This window comes from Chelon labrosus (genome assembly GCF_963514085.1).
Source record: "Chelon labrosus genome assembly, chromosome: 9".
Taxonomy (NCBI): Eukaryota; Metazoa; Chordata; class Actinopteri; order Mugiliformes; family Mugilidae; genus Chelon; species Chelon labrosus.
In genome coordinates this window covers 3,125,744-3,149,403 of record NC_140359.1, presented here as the reverse complement: position 1 = coordinate 3,149,403, position 23,660 = coordinate 3,125,744, and the positions used below count along the sequence as shown (strand labels likewise).

Here is a 23,660-nt window from a genome sequence, read left to right as displayed (position 1 = left end):
CAGCTATAAAATATATTTATCTTATAGAGAGCTTGGGCTACAGCTAAATATACCACCAGGTGGCTCTGACACATTATTTTAAATGTAATTATTTGTACCGTATTGTGGTTAATACTACGTGGAAAGCACTACATAAAAACTGCTAAGAAAATAAAAGACGATGAGAGGGTGAGAGATTAGAATTGAAGTGATTTCACAGATGATGCGTCCAATCCAGGGATGTTCAATGAAAAAGAAACTTTTTATATTTTCCTGTTGTATTTATAGCTCATAATCATCCAGTCATCTAAACTACTTCACATACATTACATTCTGACATAAGTTAAATTCCACAATATATAGTAGACAACATTCAACACAAATCGCTTTCAATAAACTCGGCATTAAACACTCTCACAAAACTCAACACGTGGTGGTTTAACACAGCTTGACTCATGAGTTTTTTATCTGAACTGTACGAAACACAAAGTATAGTTGATGTGTCACGCTGGGAGGGAAAGGAGAGGGGAGAGAGAGGGGAGTCGTAGCTCGGTGTTGCTGCCGTATGAGGGCTGCAACAGGAGGTTCTTAACTGGTCTGCTCTTCTTTCTCCAAGTCTTTGAGGGATTTGAGAAGGCGAGAGGGGGTGAAGATTTCAGTTGATCCTGAAAGGCACAAGGCATTAGCTGTTAGACCTGTAATTGGAGAAATGTAAATTCTAGGAAAGGCTCATGTTCTACCAACACTGCTGTTGATCAACTTAATAATTAGATTACAACCCCGGTCTTAATTTCTTGGGTTTGGTCACCATTCTTGTTGGTAATAATTAGCCCAGAAGCCTGACAAATTTCCCCACCTACACATTTTTTAGTGGTGGAAAGTTTGTCTGGATTCTCTCCATTGGGAGCTGATTATACTCCAGCAAAGATCTGCCAGTCAAATCATTTTGGTGGACAAACGAGTAAAGGTGACATAGTCATACACATGATCTAAGCACACTGGATTTGAATTTGTTGAAAACTAAACGGCTGTGATTGGCTGGAAGGCTATCCAATCACACACAGAGGTGTCTGTATTGCTTGAAATTCACCCCATAATCAAATCCAAATGTTGTGTATTCATCATTAACATCTATCAGGCTAGGTCAGGCTAAGTCTTTCCACTAATATTTCAAACTTTTTACTGCCATGTCATCTGAGCACCGTGGAGTTGAGTTTGTTTACAACACAGTGGCTCTGATTGGTTGTTCGACTATCAAATTGTGTAAAGATATTTTATTTTGTTATTTTCAGGTGGAACATGCGCTATAGTTAAAGTTAACAGCTGAAAACTAATTATGGTACACTGTTTACATGAAGGATGTCGACAGGCAAGATACTCGAACAAGCCAGATAAAGTAATCGATCTACGTCCATTAACATGAACGGATGTAAAATAGCCACAAACATACACAAAACACCCATATTAGTGACACGAAATGACGACAAAGTGGTGGAAAATTACAAAACTAAAAAGTGCATGATGGCTTTGGAGGCTTCCTCTATGTCTACATGGTTTGTAGTGGTTTACACACTAATTTCACAAATGAAATACACCAAAATACTTTCTACTGGTAAGTTTACCAACAGGACAATCTACTAAAACACTGACAACAACATGAGGGCCGAGGTTATTCACTTCACAAACAAGGGCAAGGGCAGCATCTGATGAAAGAAAATCAGTGACAGCAAACACTGCAGGGAAACGTTCACAGGTAAGACACTGGGAGTGCGGGCTGACATGAGGGAACACGAGGATTCACAGAGCACACAGTGACCTGTGTATTTACTTCCAAACATCTATTCACTCTGCAGGCGGCTCCTCGGTGCCCTCTGGCTGGGCGTTGGGGTCCAAGAAGTCTGGGTGCTGTAGTTCCTTTAGGTACTTAGGGGGTGTGAGGATGTGGGTGGAACCTATAGGCGACAAAATCCTGAAAGCTCAGCCACGTCTTAACCGTGAAGGGCAAGGCTTTTATTGCGATACAAAAGAGACGGCGTGTGACCTGAGAAGGCGAAGGAAATCTGAACCGCAGCAGATTTAGCAGGTTGTTGAGATATCCCATTAGAAACATCAGGAAGACTTAGGAGGATCTATGCACCTTTCATGCCAGCTCATCACAGTGAAAACATAAAAGTGTACAAACCTGTCATGCTAAAGTAGGGACTGGCCTAGAGTTTAGTTCCATAAATGTTAGTTTTAGAAGTTGTAGAAGCTTTAGTTTTAGTTTTGGAAGCCAATTTGATGGTGAAATAACATTACACACTGAGTCCTGTAAATACTTTTACTTTACTTTTTGTGCTATTTTACAAAAACAAAAACAAATCTGCAAATACAGAAAAAGCACTGTTCGTTCTTTCTCTTTTTGTCTCTCTTTCATGCATTTATTTGTTTTCTTTACAATATAGTGTGCTTCCTTCCAGACTCAGCATGCACCCACACAACACAGCACACCCTCACAATCAGTTCAAAAAAATAAAAAAATTAATAAAAAAGACTTTGATTTGTCAGCCTGATGGCTCATGGGTAGAAACAGTTTTCAAGTTACCTTCAAGCTCCTGAATAAAGAACAGTTTAGTCACCAGACAGAAGAGATCCCTTGACTATCTTCCACTAATATATGTTGCATTTCCAAAAAAGCTGCATCCTACAACTCCGTAGTTAGCCAGTGTCTGTCAAATTCCTCCCCTCCACTTCCCGTGTGTACTATAATTCAAGCTCTGTGTTATAAATGTATAGGTAATAGGCCCAGGCTGAGAGCTTTGATAGAACAAAGCTAATACAAGCTAATCACTTGTAAAAAATGACTAATGACTATATTGAATCCCCCCGTTAGTCTTCCTTCATCTACTGAACTTACCAATCAGTGCCTCCCACTTCCCATTGGCCTGGGTGACCTCATACATGCAGCGTATCTCGCTGTACGCCATGCCCCCGATGATGAAAACAATGATCCTGGGCCCTGTCTTTATCTCGGTGGGGCCCCTGTTCTTGTGCCAGTTACCATAGCGAGCGCTGTATGGTGAGTAAATAGAGAAGAGAATTTAGAGCAAAACAAGAGTACACGAGTAATTTTCCACACTTGCTACATATTTACGATGTTTTTGAAACAACAATCATGGCTCCAATCAACTTAATATTATTTGTGTTATCTTCAGCCTTAAGGATGAAAAAAAAACAACAACGCAAACCTTGATGGAGCGCTGGCTTTTGCAGATGCTTGTCGCTGGGAAATGTACGGGTACAGCTTGGGGTCGAGTTTGTCCTCAATTGCATCCTGTAAGAAATGTAATTGTGTTGGATTGTTTTGTCACAAAAAAAGAAGTCTGTGGGGCAAGTTAATAGAAGACAACAGGGCACAAAAAATATTTGCGGGAGAAAACGGACAACATGCACTATGATAAGGGTGGATGTGTTCGTGTCATGAGCTGTACATTATGTGTCTGAAATGGTGCTACATCCTTGACGTAGACCTCCAAATTACAACCAGTAAAGTGGACCTTTGGAGGACACTGAAAAACTTTTGGCTTTGACCAAATTTCTCCTAAATTGCTTCGCACATGTAGTCTGGAAGCCAGACCAACCTTTCTCACCAACAAGTGTTGTAAAGTCGGTATATCACCAAGGCAAATAGGGTTCAGTGTCTTGCTCGAGGACACTTCCATGGACCAGGGACTAAACCGCTAACCCTCTGGTTCGTCAACAACCCGCTCTATCTCCTGAGCCGCAGCCGCCCCACAACACGGCAGTTAAAAATAAACGCCTGGTCGTATTAATCCCCAACATTAGTGTAGTGGTGTGGTCATACAGGTTGCAGGACGGCCTCCTGAGAGTTACCTCAATGAGATCCTTGATGAGAGGAGTCCACCTGGAGAGCTGGTAGGTCTGTTCACTGACCCGCTCCTTACGATCAGGCTTCTTGGGTTTCTTGACGACAGTGCCCTATGAAGACACAAAGCAACTTTTTACTATTTGCACATAGTTTCCACTTCAGGTTGCACTTGACACCAGGGCATTATGCTCTGGGAAGTATATTTGGAGGATAAGCATGTGCAACCTTATTTGTAGTCATGTTGTGCACCATTCTACACACAAAAGCACCACACAGGCATGCGAAGTGGACCACATCTACCACATATTTCTGCAGGCGTACAGGACAAGGAGTACACGCACCAATGGTGTTGGAACCATACTGTATTCATTCATTGCTATTATCATTCTAAAGCTTTTTTTCAGCTGACATTGTCGGATCACCCTGGGCCCACAGGTTAGAAGGCCATACCCAAAACCATTTAATCAGGGGTAGCCTACACAACCAGCATTCTTTGGGCTACGCCTTGTAGGAGCCGGGGCTATTGAGATAAAGGTATAGTCACATGTGGTCAGTGCCCCCAGTGTGCCACCACAGGTTTCCAAGCAGGTAACATACTCCACAGACAAAGCAGATGAATGGAAAACACAGTAAAGCCGGAAGAAAAACTGTGCAGAGCTGTGCGCAAATTCCATGACCAGAATCTTAAACAAGCATTAGATCTGACACACCATATACAACAACTGCCAAGTATGCTTAAAACTGAATGAGCATTTTCTATATAAATACAAAATACAAGACAGTTGAAGCAAGATGTGTTGTGACAGCTTATGACATTACAGTGAGTTCCTCGGCATAGACAGCTCACCTCAGAAACAACGGGAACGCCCATGTGTGCCATGTTGGAAATGATGTCGCTGTCCTCTGGTGGGATGCTAGCATGCTGGAGGAGCTTACACAGGTTCTCCTCAGTCACACCTGACACAGACATGCAGACACACAAACACATGCAGCATAGAGTTTCAGTCCCTCCATGCAAAGCACAGACTCATGACAGCATGCACATTTATAAAAGCATGCATGGTAACGGGAGAAAAAAACTGAGAATGGATTAGCACTAAAAAAGCAGTGTGTATATATTTCGTAAAATCAGTCACTGCGCTAGAATACCAGAACGCAGACTTGATTTAAAGCATTCAAAGTGTCTGAGTGGGCTGTTATTAAAACGACAGCAATAGCACAGTGGATCTGACCATTCTTATAGAAGATGTAGAGCAGGATGATGCGGATCTTGTCAGACACGCTCACATTGGCATCCAGTAGGACGGGCACAATGAGCCTCATGGGATCCTTGATCTTCTCTCCCTCTGCATCTGTGCCCATTGCCAGATCCTTAAAAACAATGGAGATCAGAAAACAGAAATAGTTAAAGCACTACTATGCGACTAGAAAACAAAACAAATCAAATCATCTTTTTTTTTCCACATATATGCCAGTAGATTTTCTGAGCTACAACAGAGTTTTTAAGTTCATATTTGTTAACATTGTTAACCAGCACCCTTGGAAATATACCAAATTATATATTAAAAGTACCGTCTGCAATGTATTTGGTATATGCAGGTCAATGGATCACTGAGTTTGGATATTTATCTGCAGACGCTGGTGATTATGTCCTCCGAAAAAGTCAGTCACAGTTCAGCTTAAAGATATAAATGCCACATCGTATGTTCACATTTAACTGAGTCATGAATCTGAGAAGAACTTCAATGTTAACCCAGTCTGGGTTCACGTCTGCGCTACTGCTGAGCTCCACCAGCTGACTTGCAGGTCAAACTACAACAACTCCCTTCCCATTGTGTTGTAGAACTCTTGCGTGTCCTCTTCATCCCTGACATTTCTTTGATTGAATATTTCCTTCTGTAACCTTACTTCCCATTCCTCAGGGTGGGCACATGGCCAGATTAACCTTTTATGGGGGGAACCCAGGGCAAATAAATTGTCACTGGGCCTCAAATGATCCTCATGACTCCTGTCAGTTCAATTATTTCACCAGGGACACAGCAAGTACCCTTGGCAAAGTGATGAGTACTTGATGGAAAATCAGTAGCAACAACCAAAGGGCGCTGTGACCTGCCATAGTGGCACACACAATACCATTTAAAAATGTTTGCTTCAGAAGTTTCTACATCTCTGTATAAAAATGACTTCAGCAGATTTTAACACAAGTCCTGAATGTAGACAGAGAACCCAGTCAAATGAATGAAGCTGAAACATTATACATGCGCATGTATTTATTCAAGAAAATATGTGAACCCTTGTTTTCAGTATCCGGTGAGGCTGTGCAGCAATAACAGCAACTGAACGAACTGCAGGATGTGTGTGAGTTACCTGTTCTACACGACAAAGTTTGTCCACAGTGCCCTGGTAGCGGTTCATACAATCCTCCGCCAGGTGGAGATGGGTTGAATACTGAGTTCAGAGAAGGGAAATGCAAACGGCAAGGTTAAAGAAGCAACCATTTCAATCTGAAAGTTAACAGACGGTTAGCCCACAGGTTTTCTGAGCTTCTGTCTTCATCTTCTTATCAAATTTTTATTATTGTCATAGGCACCGTGTAATTTCATTTTCTTGCTGAATGGTTGTTTGATAGCGCTACGAATAGATTACCAAGATATATGTTCTGAGAGCATGGCCGCAACATGAGTGCACAGATATACAACTCTAATCCTGAAATCTTCAATACGCACTGTAACTTCACCCCTCTGCTGTTTGCAGCACTGATAGAAGAATCTCCAAAGGTAAATAAAGACACTGAAATATGTAACTAAATACGTATTTCATATATAGGGTACATGTGAATTCTTGTCAAGGTCAGAATATTTTTAAAGGCTCTTGTTACTAATGAACAGACATCACTTATAGTGATTTTTTTCTTTTCAGGTGAGAGCCTTCTCTGGATGGCGTACTGTCAGTCGGATATATTTACAATTTTAAAAATGAGACACAAGTTTGACACTGGAGGAATGATACATCTGAATCTGACGAGGACAGAGGTGATAATCACTGAGTTTGTCGAAACGTGTCTAGTAGCTTCAATAGACTCAAGTTTGGATCCAACTTGTAGGGAACAGCTAGGCTAGGATGTTCCCTTACAAGCTGAATCACTGTTGTTTCTGCAGAGTTTGTTCTGTTTCATCAAGGGACATACCTGTCATGGTGCTTAAAATAAAATACAGGTAAATACTGCCTCCTACCTTGCTGAGCTCTTTCTGATACTGAGGCATCTTCTTCAGCATCTGGGACAGTTCCTTCATGGTGGTCTGAAAGATGGAGTGATACACTTCAGCGCTGGTGAAGATGAGAAGCAACAGCTAAGCTCTTCGCACAACCTCCAGCAGGCTGAGGAGCTGATATTTGAGACATCTGTGGAATATTTGTGTGGTGTAGCTATTTTAAAACAAAAATATGAGGGAAATTCCAATTCTTTGTTATTTTCAACCTGCTTTTCATTTGAGTGAATGCGTGGATTACAGGACATGCACAGGAGGTTTCAAGTCTCCACAAGTCATTTGTGTACACTGCAGATATTTAAGGTGAAGATCAGGTATCTGCTAAAAAGGAGCTATGATTTTCACAATAAAAGCTCTGTTTTGTTGACTGGAGGTGTCCAGCATACAGCACTTGGCCAAGAAGCTGATTCTGTTTTCATTAAACAAAGATTCCAGCACACAATTCAGTTGTAGATGCAACTACTTAGAATCAGCTGATTTGGCAGGCACTGAACCACAGGAGTTTCAGCAGCAGATCTTGTGCATATAACAGTGGCTTGTTAGTGTGTGTTGCTCCAAATAGATACTACAGACAGAACAGATACCTGTCATCTTCTGATGGCAGTAAAGAGAGTGCTAGTGTAAATGATAAGCATTAGTTAGATTTGTAGATTTTGGGCTTCCTGCTGCTGAAAAGCAATGATCACTGCTGCTTGATACTTTGGCTCTCCTTTCACGTCTCTGTGGCTGTGTGAATGATAGCCATGAGCAGAAACACAGAGACAGATCCTGAAACCAGAGCAGAGTGATTCACTGTGTCCCCTACCTTTTCTCCAGTGTTCATTTTTTTGCTGGCGGAGAATTCTTTGAGGGAACGAGTCACCGCCCTGCACAGAATAGGACAAACAAACAAAGGGATAGTGCATTGTGACAGCTGTGTTTCCATGCTATTAGTGTGCACAAGTGAGCAGGAAAGTCAATGCCACTCACGTGGACACCTCAGCAATGTGTTTGTGTCTCAGCGTCAGCCACAGGTCGTCATCCTCATCCAGCAACACCTCCTTCATTCTGGTCTCTCCCATGCCGCTGGTCTCAAACCTGAGAGAGAGGGGAGAGAGTTTTACACACTGCACTGTTCGTCTGCATCTAAAAGAGAAAGTCTTCAGTTCTCCGAAATGAATCTTTACTTGTAGACGTCGTTCTCGATGCCCAGCAGGTCGTAGGCCATGGCCTGCAGGGTGAGCTCGTGCAGGAGCGGTGACACGGGGTCAAAGCCGCGATCCAGAATGAGCAGCTGAGAACGAGACTTGTCTGGACCCTTGAGGAATCAGAGCAGACATGAAACACTGCTCAGACTGGAAAGTATTGATTCACTACAGCCAAATTACACAGAATCCTGAAGTCCCTCACTTGGCTGACAGAAACATCCACATCCTGTTAGGAAAATGACGTTACACATTATTTATTTTTATTTTTATTGTGGGAAGTGAGCCTCTCCTAGTGTGTCTAAGAAGATTACTTTCAGATTATTTTATTCAGCCATATTGTGTAGCAACAGACAAATGTGTAAATAAGCTCAGGTTGCAGTGTAGTAGTCAGTAGTCTTTTTCATGGGAAACAGCCAAGCTGGCTCCTTTTATTAGAGCTTCATGAGAGCATCTGTTAATAGATGATGTGCTGTTAACTGCAACCTGGGAGCTGATTGTTTCTTCTTTTGCTGCCATGGCAACAAAGATTTTGAAATATTATTAGACAGATTTAATCTGGCATCATCAGACTCAGATCTTATCAGAATATGAGTCTGGTAACACTCCATTTGGATTCCATTATGAGGCAATTGCAAGCAGTTGTATAGTCCTCCAACCAATCAGAGCCATTGTGTTGTAAACAAATTCAACCCAGTGATGGTCTGATGACGTTACTCTTCTGTCCGTCACCACATAAAGCCGATCCATATGATTTTATTGGCCCGGCAGATCTTCGCCGGAGACTAATCAGTTCCCAACGAAGCGACTCCAGACCAACTAATCATCACCCTAAAATATTATGTGGGTGTGTGAAATCCGGCCTGGCTTCCAGGCTCGTCCATTATCACGTCTAGATTTTTTATAGTGGGGTTCACATCAGGGTGCAGGGAACTCAGGTCCATATAAAGAGCCTCACAGGCACCAATAGACCTCAGTTCTATTCTCACTGAAGTTAAAGGAAGTTTAAGGCCAATCTCCTTTTTGTTGTCCCCACGCAATAACGCAATGACCAGATATGTCCTACCTATTTTTACCAAATTGTTTGAAAAATAGTTTCCTACAGCAATGACGTCAGTTCCTACAGTTATTCAGCGTGAATTAACTTCAGTCGGTGACAATTCTACAACTGGTAGACTAAATTAAACAACACTGGGACCTGTGTCCTCCTTAACAGGACAGGATGAGAGATGAAACACTGCAGCAAAAATAAAATGCATTTTTACTTTGACTCTTTGACTTTGTGAATTAGAAAGTGAATAACATCCTTCCAGTGAGTCAGTGACGCTGGTGTTATTGAATCTCTTGTAAAAATAGAACTGATATCCATTTCTGTCACACCAGAACGTTTTGTGCTAAGCAACTTTGCAAAAAGTTGCAAGTTGCAGCCTGATAAAAGATACAGCACACTCCCAGTATAGCGTCCTCCTAGTTCTGTGGCATCATTTATCCTCAATCCTGTGTCCATTTCACTTCTGCCATTGAGGTTAAAACCTAAAGAGCATATAAATCTTTACTCGAAGTCACAACTGGAGCTTAACCATATGAAATTTATCTCACTGTTTTATTAAGTCAATCAGAGGTGACACATTTGACCGGTTCTTCTCATCCATCCGTAGTTTAGTCAATTAACCCCACCTCCCTACCTCTCCCATGGTGGGGTCATCAGCCTTGTAGCCATCCAGCTTCTCCTGCAGCATCTGGGCCAGAACTGCACAGTCTTTGTACTCCCTGAGCCAACAAATACACACAAATGCAGCATTACACACACAAAAAAAAACACAGCTTAAGGATGTACGTATGCATGAGTAGAACGAGGCTAGCAATTCGCCAAATGATTCAAAAACACATTAATTTGCAATAAGTCTTCAGTTTGCAATTAAAGACGAGCTTGTTGAAACTAAAGTCTGGATCATTCAGCAGGTGAGGTTAACAAAGCCCCAGTTCAGTTTCTTGGAAGTCAGGTTGAATGGAGTACTTATTCATAGTCTGTGTTTTATCTATTGATGGTTTTTGGCTCATCCCCTGTTTGAAATCCAAAAAATGAACTGCTGTGGACGGGTCACTGCAACAACCAGCATTCCTCATGTGTGGTAAAATAATTTTTTCAATGGGTTCTGGCTCTGGCTGTCTGAGGCAAGGCAGTCATCACATTTTAAATAAAACTGCTTTTCAGACCAAGTCACATTCTTCATCTACAATTTGTAGAGCAAGCTACAGAAGAGGTCTCCATTTGTAGACACTGTTTGGGTTAAAAAAAAAAAAAAGCCTGGTGCCACACTGCTCTCAGTGTTTTCAAAAAATAATTTTGGACATGTAGAAATTATGTTTGTTAATTTTGCTACTCCAAACTTGGGGGCAGAATACACCAACTTTGGTTATAATGCAATACTATGACATGGATTAAAGGCTATAATTTAATTCCCCCATACAACCCCACTCCAGACCTGTATTACACCTATGTTATATAAACTAAAAGATCCTGGAAATGAGTTGCTGTTGCCAGTCTCACGCTCTGTATCGAATTCCAGGATATTCTTTGAGTGTGGCACAGAGGGTGGCAATTTGTTCAGCGCAGCGCTCCAACATGTTGTTTTTCACATCAGCCTTAAAGGGGCTGTAGAAGTCCTGAAAGGCATCCACTTTATCCAGGGAGAAGACCTGAACACAGAGGATAGAACGGAGAAACAGCATGAGGTTCAACTTCAGCTTTAAGACAGCCCCCTACCTTTATAAGGATCAATGCTACACTGGTGGTGTCAGGAGACACCTGAACCTGAATTCATCCAAAGCAAAGCTGGATTGTTTTTGATACAGTTTTACACCAATATGTGCATGTAATATGTTTTAGTGTCTGCCCTATGATGGTCTAAATGATGTTTCAACATTTTTAGATTATTTGGGTTAGAAAATAGCTCACAGTAAACCATTAAACAAGCATTGGTCACCAGAAGGCTGACACTAATTAAACCCTCTTCCACATACACTTCCACAAACACATGCATCCATCTGTTACAGACTCCATCACATGATAACAATCCCTGTTTTGTCTGTTGTGGCACATATTATCTGTGCTACCATTGGCTGAGGGTATGACCCACTGATCCCGTCAGCCAATGAGGTAAAGGGATGAGATAAAGGTGGGGGGCAGGGCTGGTATGATGTGTCCCTTCCTCTCAGGATTAAAACTATGGGACAACAGCAGAGGATTGACAGCTAAAGCTGATCTAACACAAAATGCTGATCCTCCCTCCACTGAGGGCGAGGTGGCGGAGGTGAGCGCATTCTTTGTAGGCATTCATATTCCTTTGGTTTGCTTAGGAGACAATACACTGAATTTACTACGTGGGCATGAGGCTGCCTTTGCCTCACCTTTGCTTGTAAAGTTATCAGCCCATCCTCAAATAGAGCACTGATCCTGGAGAATACTGTTAAAAAACTATGCCAATATTTTGAAGTCAACAGAAAGGACTTGCTTCAATCAGTGTTGAGCAGTAAAGCATTACAGTGATGTGATTTCATGTTTCAGTTGGTCAGTTAAGTTGAAACTTGTCAACTATATTACACTTACTAATCCCAGTAACGCCCTATAACTTCAATATGAGGGAGCTGGCCTGTTCACTGTTTTAACTGAGACATTTATCAATGCCAAGTACGCAAACTTAGAACCTGGTGATTTGGGTCTGACAAGTTCGATTCTACGGGAGGATGCAGGATCGTTGTTGTTGTGAATATTACAATGTATTTGAATGTTCTGATTAAATGGAAAAGTAAAAGCACCTTGTGTTTGCCCTTCTGAACTTTGTCAGCTTGTGTCCTCTACTAGTGCGTCTAAGCTAATCAGAGAGATCTGCTGAATCACCTGAAAGGCTGCAGGAAGTTCGGAACAGACTGCAAATATTAAAAATAAAAGACTTGTTACTGGGTTTTTTTTTTAACATTGTGCTGCCCCTGTCTTACCTGAGATTCATAGGGCAGAAAGGCGATGTGGATCTCAGTCAAGGCCTTCATGGCTTTGGAGGCGCGGGATTTGGTCAGCAGTCCAAACAAGGAGTCTGGTATTGCTGTAGAGAGTATTTGTGGTTAGAGAAAAGAATATCTAAAGTTGCTTTAATCAAATAAATAAATAAACTTAATTAATCTACTATCTGTAGTCTTTATAGTATACCAGACCAAATTTCCACCTCAAAAACATTTGTGAGCAGGGATGTTGGTCTGGCTAGAGAACCACTAAAGTGAGTATATCTACAGTAATGAATGCACTGAGTGGGTTTGAATTTGTTGTTGGTGTGGACTGGGTTTACTCACTGTCAGTGAAGAACACGTGGGCACCTCTGTACCTCGGAGTCTGCGGATCTCTGAAGTCATCAATCAGACCTTCAACAGACTAAAACAGCAAAGAATAATATTTTAGCGTATGAACTTGTGTGAAACTGTTTGGACAATTCATCAGTTTATGGGTGAGTTAATTACAGAACAGGTAAATTAACATCACTATATTTTGGTTTTAAAACACAACTTCTGCAATGTTTGCACATTACTTTTAGACTTTTGCACAGATGGCTAAGCCCATTTGAGTACACACTGACAGAACATAACACTTCTGGAAACACTGCCACTCTTCCTGTCTTATCACTGACTATACTGCTACAGTATATGCAAGTCTTTTCCAGAGGAACTCAGTCTTGACTACCAGTGTGAATGCAATCTTTGCCATTTTTGACCTTGCTGTCAATGATAGCAGCTACTCTGTCTGAATCTGCGTTTTATCATGAAATTACAGACTAAATGTGCAGAAGGCAACTTACTACTTCTTTACAAGTCATTACAATTTGTAACCATTTCTATGCGAAATGGTATTATCAGCCCTGGAATGCCATGAATTTTTAGGAGTGAATGACTGAATGAATGGAGATGACTTCTGAAATGGAGCATTTGGAAATATGAGTTGTTTAAAAACAGCATTTTACACAAGAACTAGAATTACAGTCTTTATGGTCCCCAACATAATCAAACATAACGCTGTACGGAATTTCAGTTGGAAGCATTAGAAAAAAAAGCTTGCATGTCTTATTTACTGGACAAAATACTGAAAAAACTTCAACAGAATAAGCAGTCTTTAGAGGAACTGCATCATTACCTCGTCTGAGGGTGTGATCAGGTAGATGGCCTCCATGGTGGGCAAAGGCTCACGCCGCTTGGTTATGTCTTCTACAACTAGAGTGCACAGAAAAATGGTAATAAGCAAATAACTAATCCATCAACTTGATTAGACTATCATGGTGCCCTGAGTAGCCAAGAACACAGACATTTTTGGGGGGATTTTAGGGTTCTACAATCATTCCTTCTGTCAAAATGGCATGTGTGTGTGTAGACAAGGGTATTTTATACACAATGCTCGATGATTACTTGACTTCTGGGACCCATGGATGCGACCAAAGAATGTTTTTTCTACTTTGTGACGCTTTGTCAGGCCTTTACCGCCCGCAGCTGTCTCTAGATGTTGTTTGCCTGTGGGTCCCTGCGCCTTTGGTTTGGTCTTCAGCAAATGAAATGCATGCTTTCGCATTATGTTTTGGGTCACTGTCCATCTGCACTGTGAAGCCTCTTCACTTTATAATAGACTTGGATAATGGTATGCCTAACTCATGAAGAGCGTTAGTTTATCTGGATGTGTATGTGGATGTGGAGGGTTTTTTCATTACAATGGAAAGGATTGTAAGATCGTCCATCACTGTTGTCACATCCATGGACTTTCTATGTTACTGAGCGCTCCAGTGAACAAATGTTGGATTCACGGCAGTGAACCAAACGCTACTCCAGATCTGTCACCTGCTCTTTATAATGGATATTCTGTGGTTTGCTAAACAGTGTGCAGTTTCAGACACTCCCCCAACAGTGTGTGTGATTAGCCTAGCTTAGCATCAAGTGTGAAAACACTGTCCAGTGTAGAAACATACACACCAATACATAGCTAATTAAAATGGAAAATGGAAAATGTTTTATTACAACTTAGGATATCGTCTATGACTTGAAGTTTTTATCTGAAGAACATGTAAAAGTTTTGGTTCTCTTGCCAAAACACTTCCACATTTAAATATTCCTCGTACCATGTTTCATTGCATGTATACACTGTAGTATTGTTCTCTGTCCCATTGGTCCCCTAGAGTGAACCACTACTGTTTCTCTTCTCTTGACCTGGGTGGTCATACTTACTGGTGATTCCCTCTGACATGATGTCTGTCATCTTACAGCAGGAAGAAATCATCCTCATACTCAGCTTGTCCACCACCAGCACCTACAACACAGCCGCAGCTATTTCAGGGTCAGGACCAAACTGAATATGAATAATGGGTGGCAAATGTGAAGAGAAACATTACCTTCCATTTTCCTTTTTCTCTTGCCTTCTTGATGACATTGTTCATTATCTCTGTAAAAAGAATGTAACTTTAGCCAGGGTTATGATGGGCCATGTAAATCCACAGATGCAGTGATAGCTCCAACTACAAGCTTCTCTTTTACATTCATTCTTCAAACAGGATGTGGAAACTAGATTCCACTACACTGTTCCAGTTGACTTGTGCATTCTTGAAAGAAATGTCAATAGCTTAAAATGGCAGGACATAGCAGATACTATACTTGCTGCAAGTACAAAAAGTAGAAAACTGTACTCCAACAAGAATCTGAGTCAGTAAGAATTACCATTGACTGACACAGCCTAGACACAGCAGTCTACAGGGTTTTGATGCACAGTGTGCAGTTTGACAGACAAGAGACATCTTCATGCATTGCTTGATAATACAGGTGAAAGTTCCTTCCTTTTGTTCAAAGATTTGAATATCATGCATGTTTAATTTGTAAATGTTCACTACTGATTCAGACTGTCATCCACTGAGCGGTAAGTTCTGTACGTTTAATGATTTGTTTAATCATTTTCCCTTTTGTTCATAGCACATCAATAATTCTTTTTTTTTTTTTTTTTTTTTTTTTTTCACATCAATAATTCTAAACACCTTCTCCGTGGCATCGTTTCATACATTTTCCCTGACAATGAATTTATATAGAGCTGATTTAGAGCAGGAATGGTCAGTGACCATATTCTTAGTGTGTTCTATCACATAAACTGACTTTAAATCTCAAAGTCAAAGTCCACTTTATTGTCAATTCTGCAATATGTACACAACTAACACAGGATTGAAATGTTTCTCTCAGACCCACGGAGAAAGCCACAACTATGAAGACAGGGTAAAAATTATATATGAAATGTTTATGAAGGTTGTCAGTCATCAGGGTCATAGTTTATCCAGAAAAAGCTGAAAACAAGGACAATTGGACTTGTAGAGCTTCTTGAACACGTTTCATCCAAGTAGCTTCTTCAGAATTAGAAGACTGGCGGGAGATTGGCGCTTAGATATGAACATCTGTGGACAGAAACTCGCATGACTAGTGTCTGTCAATGACCAGATACACACTTGTAGTTGGAGGAGACTGTTTGATTTAGTTTATTGTGTCCACTAAAAGCGCCCCCCCCCCCCCCCCCCCCCCCAACCCCCAACCCCCACCAGTCCAATGCAACTGGAGAAGATACTTAGCTGAGTGATGGATCATCTTCAAGAAACTCCAGTTTCCAAGTTTTCAGCTTTTTTTGTGATAATGAACATTACATATGGCCCATATAGGACACGTGCACAAAAAACAATGCCGAAGGAAGACACATGATACTGAAGAATACTGAAGAATACTGTGCATTTAAATTGTAGTGCTAATCTGTCATTGATGATCCAATAACACTCCTATAAGCTCTAGTGGCAGTCATGTTATTGATCAGCAGCACAGACCTTCAAACACTCACTGTTATCTGTGGTTCATCTACTTTAAACTCCTATAGGCACTGTAGTTTCCGCTGAATTAATTCTGGAGTCATACTACAATTATTTGGCTTGGAGCATCTGGCCAAGGTGAGTCTGTTCCCTGCACAAACAGCCACATTCAACTCTACATAGGGTCAGTATCTCAGCAGCCTGTTATTTTACAACAAAGTAATCAGCTTCAGAGGCTTTTGTGGTCTTTTAATACACCTTTAACAAGGACGTAGCTGTGCACACTGCGAGCACCAGGAAGATGACTGTGTCACCCCGAGGGGCTCATCTGCAACAAGCTACTGATTCAGTTAATGAAACAATTGTTAGTAGAGATTTGTTTGTTCCTGTACTGAAGATGCTCTAAGTGTAAGCATCCACAAAGGACATTTGGTGTGGACGGTCAAGGTTAATGAGGGCTGCTGATAACTTGGATCAGATCTCTTGCACATTTACTAGGCAAATAGCTGTGGCTCTACTTCTGATCTTGGCTGTTTTGTGTTATCTCCCACTGTCAGAGTTCTGTTTATATACATGTATTAGTTAGTAATGAATAACCTGATTGATGCTTAAGTAGAATATATTTGGTAACACGCACTACAGAGTCCAATATGTCGTTTCAATTTAAAAAAGGCTGGGATCATTATTAAATGGACTTTCAAAGATGCAACTATTTCCCTTACATACTGTGGAAAGAGGATAGAAAGGATGTGCAATTTGTTCACCACAATAATTTAGCATCCTGATTGTGCAAATCCTCTTCCATAAAGGTAAAAGTATTTCAGCTGAAACACAGACAACTGAGAATGAAACTGGATAGTCCTCCAACCAATCAAAGCTATTTTGTTGCAAACAAATTCAACTCCATGCCGCTGAGATGACGTGTATGACTACGTTGCTTTTACTCTTCTGTCCATCACCCCAATAATACGATTGGCCAAATACATCTTTGCCAGAGCATAATCAGCTCCAAACAGAGCGACACCAGACCAGGCTGGAGGGATAGAATGAAGACGGGACTCCTTGTCGTCACAACAGCAAGTTGTACCACAGACTTAGTAAATGCAGGGAGTCCTTCTGTTAGCACAGGGTCAATCCCAGAGGTGCGAGTCAAACTGATGACTGTCAGACAGCATTTTATAATATCTTAGTGCTTGTGTTGACGAGCATCATCCCCGTTTTCCATCACTGGCGGTTTATGGGTGCTTTCACAACTATGACATTTTTAAGAAAGTGGGAACATTTTTCCCTCTTGTCAGTTTGTTTGTTCTGGTGTGAATAGAACAATATTACTCCGCTCTGGAACTAATGAACAAAGCAGAAATGGTTTGAGAGGCTGGTCTTAACATTATTGCAAACACTCCCTGGAACAGTTCATTTACAGCATGAAAAGAGATTACCCACAAACCGATATGACAACCTTATAATAACATATCCAAGTAGCAGCCTCTTTGAAAGAGTACACACCATAGAGAGGTGTCTGGCTCTCATCGTATATCGTGTTGTTTTCCACACAGTCTAGATGCTTGATCAAACTTAACATGTTGTTCATATTCAGAACACTAGTACATCAACCACAGATCTACATTAAATGCCAGGAAGCACACTGGGCGTTGATGCTCTATTTCCAGTTTGATTATTTGCTGATATACTGAAATCCAGATTTCCAGACTGTGGGTGTGAATCATAGGTGTGAAAACACGGTAAGTGTCCGCCCAGACTATGACACTGATCCTGAAGTGACTCAGTGCTGGGAGGGACACGCCCACGGCAATGACTGCCTCTAATCTGCTCCCAATCCTCTTACCCCATCCACTGCTCCCCACCGCTATTTCTGGGCTGTTTCTGTGTCAGCGGATGTGACATCACGGGGAAACAGCATCACACACACAGACACACAGACAAGCACTCATCCTTCAGAATAAGTCAACAAGTCCCATTTCCACAGAGGACCTCAGTGGTGCTCCTACGGTTTTATAAGCACATCACCATCACACTGATGCCATGTGATAATAGTGAACAAACTCTGTGGCTGGGAACTGACATTATATAACATTAGAGACAAATCTTTGATGTTTGTTCCAGACTGAAGAAAAGATTTTTGGATTTGCCACAAAATTTTACCATAAAGATGGAAGTCCCACATTGTCCATCTCCGTCAATTAGCGTCAGGAGGAATGTTACTGGTCGTAAGCATATAGTGAATTCAATGAATGGTTGGAGTGGTACAACTAGTAAACAGGATTAGGTGAAAGTGTTTCAGAGGCAGCATCAACAACAACAGGCTACTGCTGCTACAGAGTGAGCTGACTTATCTAAATTAGATTGTAGACCGGATAATAGACTGTATTTTACCACTGCAGGACAGGAGTTCCTCTCGTTCCCCCAACACTAAATCTTGTATGTTAAACAAATCTGCCTTCATAAATATGGGATTATAGGGTACTTAGTCTAAACTCTGATCTGATTAACCATTAAATCTGTTCACTTTACTAGTAGAGCTACAATATAGGGTCATGAGTGTTATATCAGGATGGCTGGAATACACCAAACTGACATTAGAAAAGGGTCAAAGTAAAGGTTGCACTTAAACACAGCAAAGACAAGAGCCAACAGCCTGCTGGTATATACCTTCTGTGTCTGAATGGAAGGAAATAACTGGAAAAGCTACTATTAGGTGGGAGGAAGCTAGGAAAAGCTACAAACTGTTGTATAACTGGTCTACAGTTCATCATGTTGTTGAGGAAATATTTGCGTATTTAAATGTTCAGATGAGAAGAAGATGAAAAACGACAAGTCTTCTGTGTGTACGAACTTCTCAGTTTTGGTTCGCTCTCTGTTTCTCTACTCGTACACTGGTTCTCTAACCGAACAGTCAGTTGCAGAGATTTCTCTGAACAACTCGTTCAGCAGGCTGAATCTTCCGAAAAGCTGCAGACGGGTGTCTGACTGGTGGAAATGGTGCTGGAAAAACTAGGGCCTGTCACCAGAAAATGACCAACTGTTGTCTTGGTAAGTAACAGCTCTTACAGAGAGGCTGAAAGGTAAGGGGCAACCTGAGGTGGCATCGACTGAGAACCCCCAGAAGACCCCAGAACATGCTCTGTCGTATCTGGCATACAAGCTCTTTTGAAAACCTTAACTTGCACTAGCTCTAAACTGATTGCTTGTGCTCTTGAAGTCTGCAAACCAATCAGCTAAATTAGGTCATTTTAGAAACATACACTAATACTGCCATATGTTTATTCAGATAAGCATTTGTATCAGTATGACTCTCATTCTCTGTCCCTGCAAGGGTTTATTTTTAGCCAGGAAGCCAACCCAACTTGCCCCACCTACAAACTTTTTGTGGCAGAAAGTTGGAAACCGATTATGCTCCAGCAAAGATATGCCACAAATCAAATCGCCTGGGTGGGCTTTATGTGCTGATACACAGAAGTGGTAACAGCAACGTAGTCTTACATGTCATCTGAGGGCAGAGGCTGATTAGTTGGATTACTATCCATATGCGTGCAGAGGTATTTTTTTTTCTATCAGTTGAGACCTGCCCCATAATGAAATGCCAGTGGCGTGTTACCATTGCTTATATTCTGATAAGAACCAAGTCTGGCTATGCCACGCTAGGACTTTTTTAGGACACTATCTAATCTAACAGCTTCACAGAAACCAATTTCCAGAGGATTCATAAGATCCCAGTTATATGAGACCTCGGCATTCTGAGTTACAGACTAATATGCCAGGACAACGTTATTGTTTTTATTCAGGATACACCTTAATACTGTTATATCATAGCTGTACCATCATCTGTCCTGGTGTGACTCTGGCATTGTTCAGAGCCAAGATTATCAAATAATGCTCCAGTTCTCTTACTTCTACTCTCAGGTCTGAACATGATCTTAAATATATAGATATATAATATTCCTGTTCATTTACTGAGCACCATGCAGATGATACAGAACTTGAACTAAAAATAACTTTTTAATTATTTTTATCTTAACTATGGATTAAGTCACAATTCATTACGTGAATAGCCTGGAAGCCAGCCTCATATTGTGGTGGAAAATTTGGTCTGGGGTCTCTCAGTTGGTTGCTGATTGCCAGATCAATCAAATCCTTTGGACAGGCTTTATGTGGTGATGACTATTTGAATGTAAACAGAGGCATTCTTTTCTCTATATCAGTTAAAACACGCCCCATAATGAAATCCAGATGTGTTGTCCTAAGTGTTAACAGACTCATATTCTTATAAGAGCAGAGCTTGACTACAGGCTATTATGTGACATGAACTGACTGTAGTGAGGAACCTACAGTAGGAGGAGATATGAAAGAGATTAACTATGGCAAAAAATAAATAAATAAATTCTAAGGTTAGAGGACCTTCCTATACATGGTTAGCATAATAAACATAATTATGGTTTTTGATCAGTCAAGGTTAAAGGAACAGAGAACCCAGGTGAACCAAACCTCCTCTTACACAACCTTTGTGGATTTACAGCATTGAATTGAAAATTTCTAACATTTTGGACATAAATAAATAAATAATCAGAAGCTAAAAAAATATAATCTGCAGAGATATAAAACAGTTTATCCTGAAATTTGTTTGGCATGTTCCATAAACTCCACAGTTTATCATATTAAGGACTAACAACTAGTAGCCTCCTACACACAACAGTGACATTAGTTTAGTTATCAAGATCTGTGAACTAAATCAGCAGTACACAATAAATTAATGGATTCATTGTTTTGCTTGTTTGTTTTTACAAAAAGAGACAGATTAGCGCGTAAATTGGTAATAATTTATTTATTTATTTGTAGAAAATTTGCTTGGCTGAATTTACCTGAAAAAATATTTTCTTTTCTAACTCAAGAAACGTCCTAGAGCCCACAACTGGTATCAACATGTATTAATGGTTACTGGTTTTTATTATTTTTTTCTGTATTCGTTTTATTTTATTTTATTTACTTAGATATTACGCATGTTGAGTTGCCATGTTCTACCAACTCCGCATCCTGTTTCTAGTTGTACTGTGTAATGAGGTTAAAAAATCTCTGGTCCAGATCAAATTAAGTAAGAACCTAGTAATGGCTTTTTAAGTAAAATATATGTAATAAAATAAAATACAATAAATTCCGAAGAATAAATACCAACTAATGGAATTAGTCATGCCCACTACATCCTAACTTGTGTTGTGGATGTCTGAAGTATTAGTATAGTAACTAACTAACTAACCATTTAATAAAATACTCGCTTTAATCTCACTCCGAGACTGAAATGTAAACACAGGTCTGCGATTTCCGAGTTTTTCATTCAATTGGAATAGTCTCTCCCGTTTCGGAATCGTGCATTTCATCTCTGGTCAAGTAGGAGACTCTCTTTCTGTGCGTAAAAGTTACGCGTCTGTCTTTCTAATAACGACTACATGCTTAATAATAGATAGTTCCCCGTTAATGCTGATATACAGGCACTAGGAACACTTGTCCATTCAGAATTGGACATTCCCCGTGTGCTTCTCCCCTTCCTCTGACAATGATGTCAAGCACATAATCTGCCCAAAGATTAGCGAGGCAGGATTTACACCGCACCAGGACTCCATGCTTTTCTACTCCACAAACGTCAATAACGGCTCCATCGAGGTTAGAAACGACCAAAAACGCCGGACAGAACCACCTCATGTTTGCATAATTTATCCCAAAGACAATTAAGTCTGGAGAAATCACCAATTGGTGATTGGCACGCATGTGTCTGCGCGCTTGGTGCGCGTCGAAGTTCCCAAAATAAAGAGTCCCCGGGAGAAGCTTTGTCCCAAATGACCTCCAGTGAACAGAAAAGTTAAGAAATATCCTACAATCAGAGCTAAAAATCTTCCACTGAAGATTTCAAGCCCTTGTGTCAGTTAATCTACACATGGCTGTGGAATATTATTATTATTAATAATAATAATAATAATAATAATAGTATTACATGTAGTCCGCTGCGCATTGTACTATGGCACCAAACTAAACACAAACACACAAAGAAATAAAAAACAAAATAGTCCTTACTATCACAAACAATTGCTTTTAGTCCAAGTGGTGCCATGATGAGCACTCTGCTGTGCGTCCACTCCACGGAGAACGAGCCAAAATGAATGTAAAGCTCGCGAGAAGAAGCAACCCACTTCCGTCCCGGCTAAATCCAAAATAAGAGTCTTCAGTTGGGGGAGTGGAGCAAATAAAAGAAAAGAAACAAGTGTTCTATCAATAAACACGTTGTGTGACCTCTGTGGCAGCATAAACAGTTGCTTCTGTGTGACAAAATGACCACAACTCCAGGTCCACTTGGCTTATATCCTGAGGTTTCACGGTCTTCACACAACAGATGGACACAGAAAGTGGAAGGGAGCTCTCTGGGTGTGCACTGCCATTGTATCCTAAAGATCCTCTCCTGAGATCATATGGCGACAGTGGGAAATGGCACACTGCTGAATCAGCAAAGAGACTGAAAACCAGTGTAACACTGTGTAACAAGTGCATGCTATGAATCAATAGTAAACTCTTCATTCATCATTTATACTGCATTGCTCCTACATTATTAGACACTGGTAAACTGTTTCTAAATGTGGTCATTCATTTTTACCTAACAGTTACGTTTTCTGCAAGATGAATCTGAATCTGCCAAGCATTTTGGTTTGGTGAGTTTTACATCTGGACTCATTAAATCTACATTTTAATATTATTTAAATTTGTCTCTGCTGACCAACAGACTATGCTTTAGTTTATTTCCTGCTATCTAGTGGTCAATTGGTGCTCCAGGACTGTGAAAACCTGTGTAACTGTGAAACAAAATACACTAATGAACTGTATAGCAGTTCATAATAACAGTTCACTATAACAGTCATGCACTAAATTCAGCTTCATAACTGCTCTAAAATTCAGTGATTCTGAAACAGCATCAGAAAGGCGCTATTTCCACAGTATAATCAATTCAGAGAATGTAGCTTCTATTGTAGCATTATATAGCATTTCCCACCTACTTAAATGGGGTTGCCAAAATAATAGAAACTAGTGTCAGTACAGTACAGTTCAATAGCACTGCAAACCATTGCCTCCAAAATGAAGACAGGTAAATCAACATCTCTCTCAGTTATTTTAAACTAATGCTGAATACCATAACCTTTGTGAAGCTAATATTTAGAGAATGCCTCTTATATTAATTCGTCTGTTTTCACTAGTGTACCTAATAAACTGTCCAGTGAGTGCATTGTAATATACAGTATGAGTACACTTTGGACTGTTCTAGAAAACAGTGAGCGTTAGTTGTCCATTAGAGGGCAGCAGAGGACAAGTAAACAGCACAGAAATTGAGCTTTCACTGTGGCGAAGGACAAACATGATCTTCAGCTTGTGTCCACTCTGACTGTGACCTTTACCAAATGGCTGTGTTTTGTATTCTGTAGTAACAGCTACACGCCTAGTCCTGGTA

The 23,660-nt window shown here is 40.6% G+C and overlaps 1 protein-coding gene across 3 annotated transcripts; it reads right to left on the bottom strand.

Annotated features, from left to right (window-relative positions):
* Positions 1-1,422: 1,422 nt before the first annotated feature.
* On the bottom strand, positions 1,423-22,277 carry stxbp1b (syntaxin binding protein 1b; the record flags this gene model as incomplete). 3 transcript variants are annotated; one of them, XM_084551283.1, is made up of 19 exons in its annotated part: positions 1,423-1,931; positions 2,876-3,030; positions 3,198-3,292; positions 3,853-3,957; positions 4,695-4,804; positions 5,080-5,218; positions 6,215-6,295; positions 7,081-7,146; positions 7,922-7,982; positions 8,086-8,193; positions 8,283-8,413; positions 9,986-10,070; positions 10,852-11,000; positions 12,300-12,403; positions 12,648-12,726; positions 13,480-13,556; positions 14,556-14,637; positions 14,720-14,769; positions 22,241-22,277. In XM_084551283.1, the coding sequence occupies 19 exons, from the start codon at positions 22,275-22,277 to the stop codon at positions 1,822-1,824; spliced, it is 1,824 nt and encodes a 607-aa protein (XP_084407409.1). In that variant the 3' UTR covers positions 1,423-1,821. The 3 variants fall into 3 exon arrangements, with proteins under 3 accessions (XP_084407409.1, XP_084407410.1, XP_084407411.1); XM_084551284.1 differs by having other exon boundaries at positions 3,201-3,292; XM_084551285.1 differs by having other exon boundaries at positions 3,207-3,292.
* Positions 22,278-23,660: the final 1,383 nt, after the last annotated feature.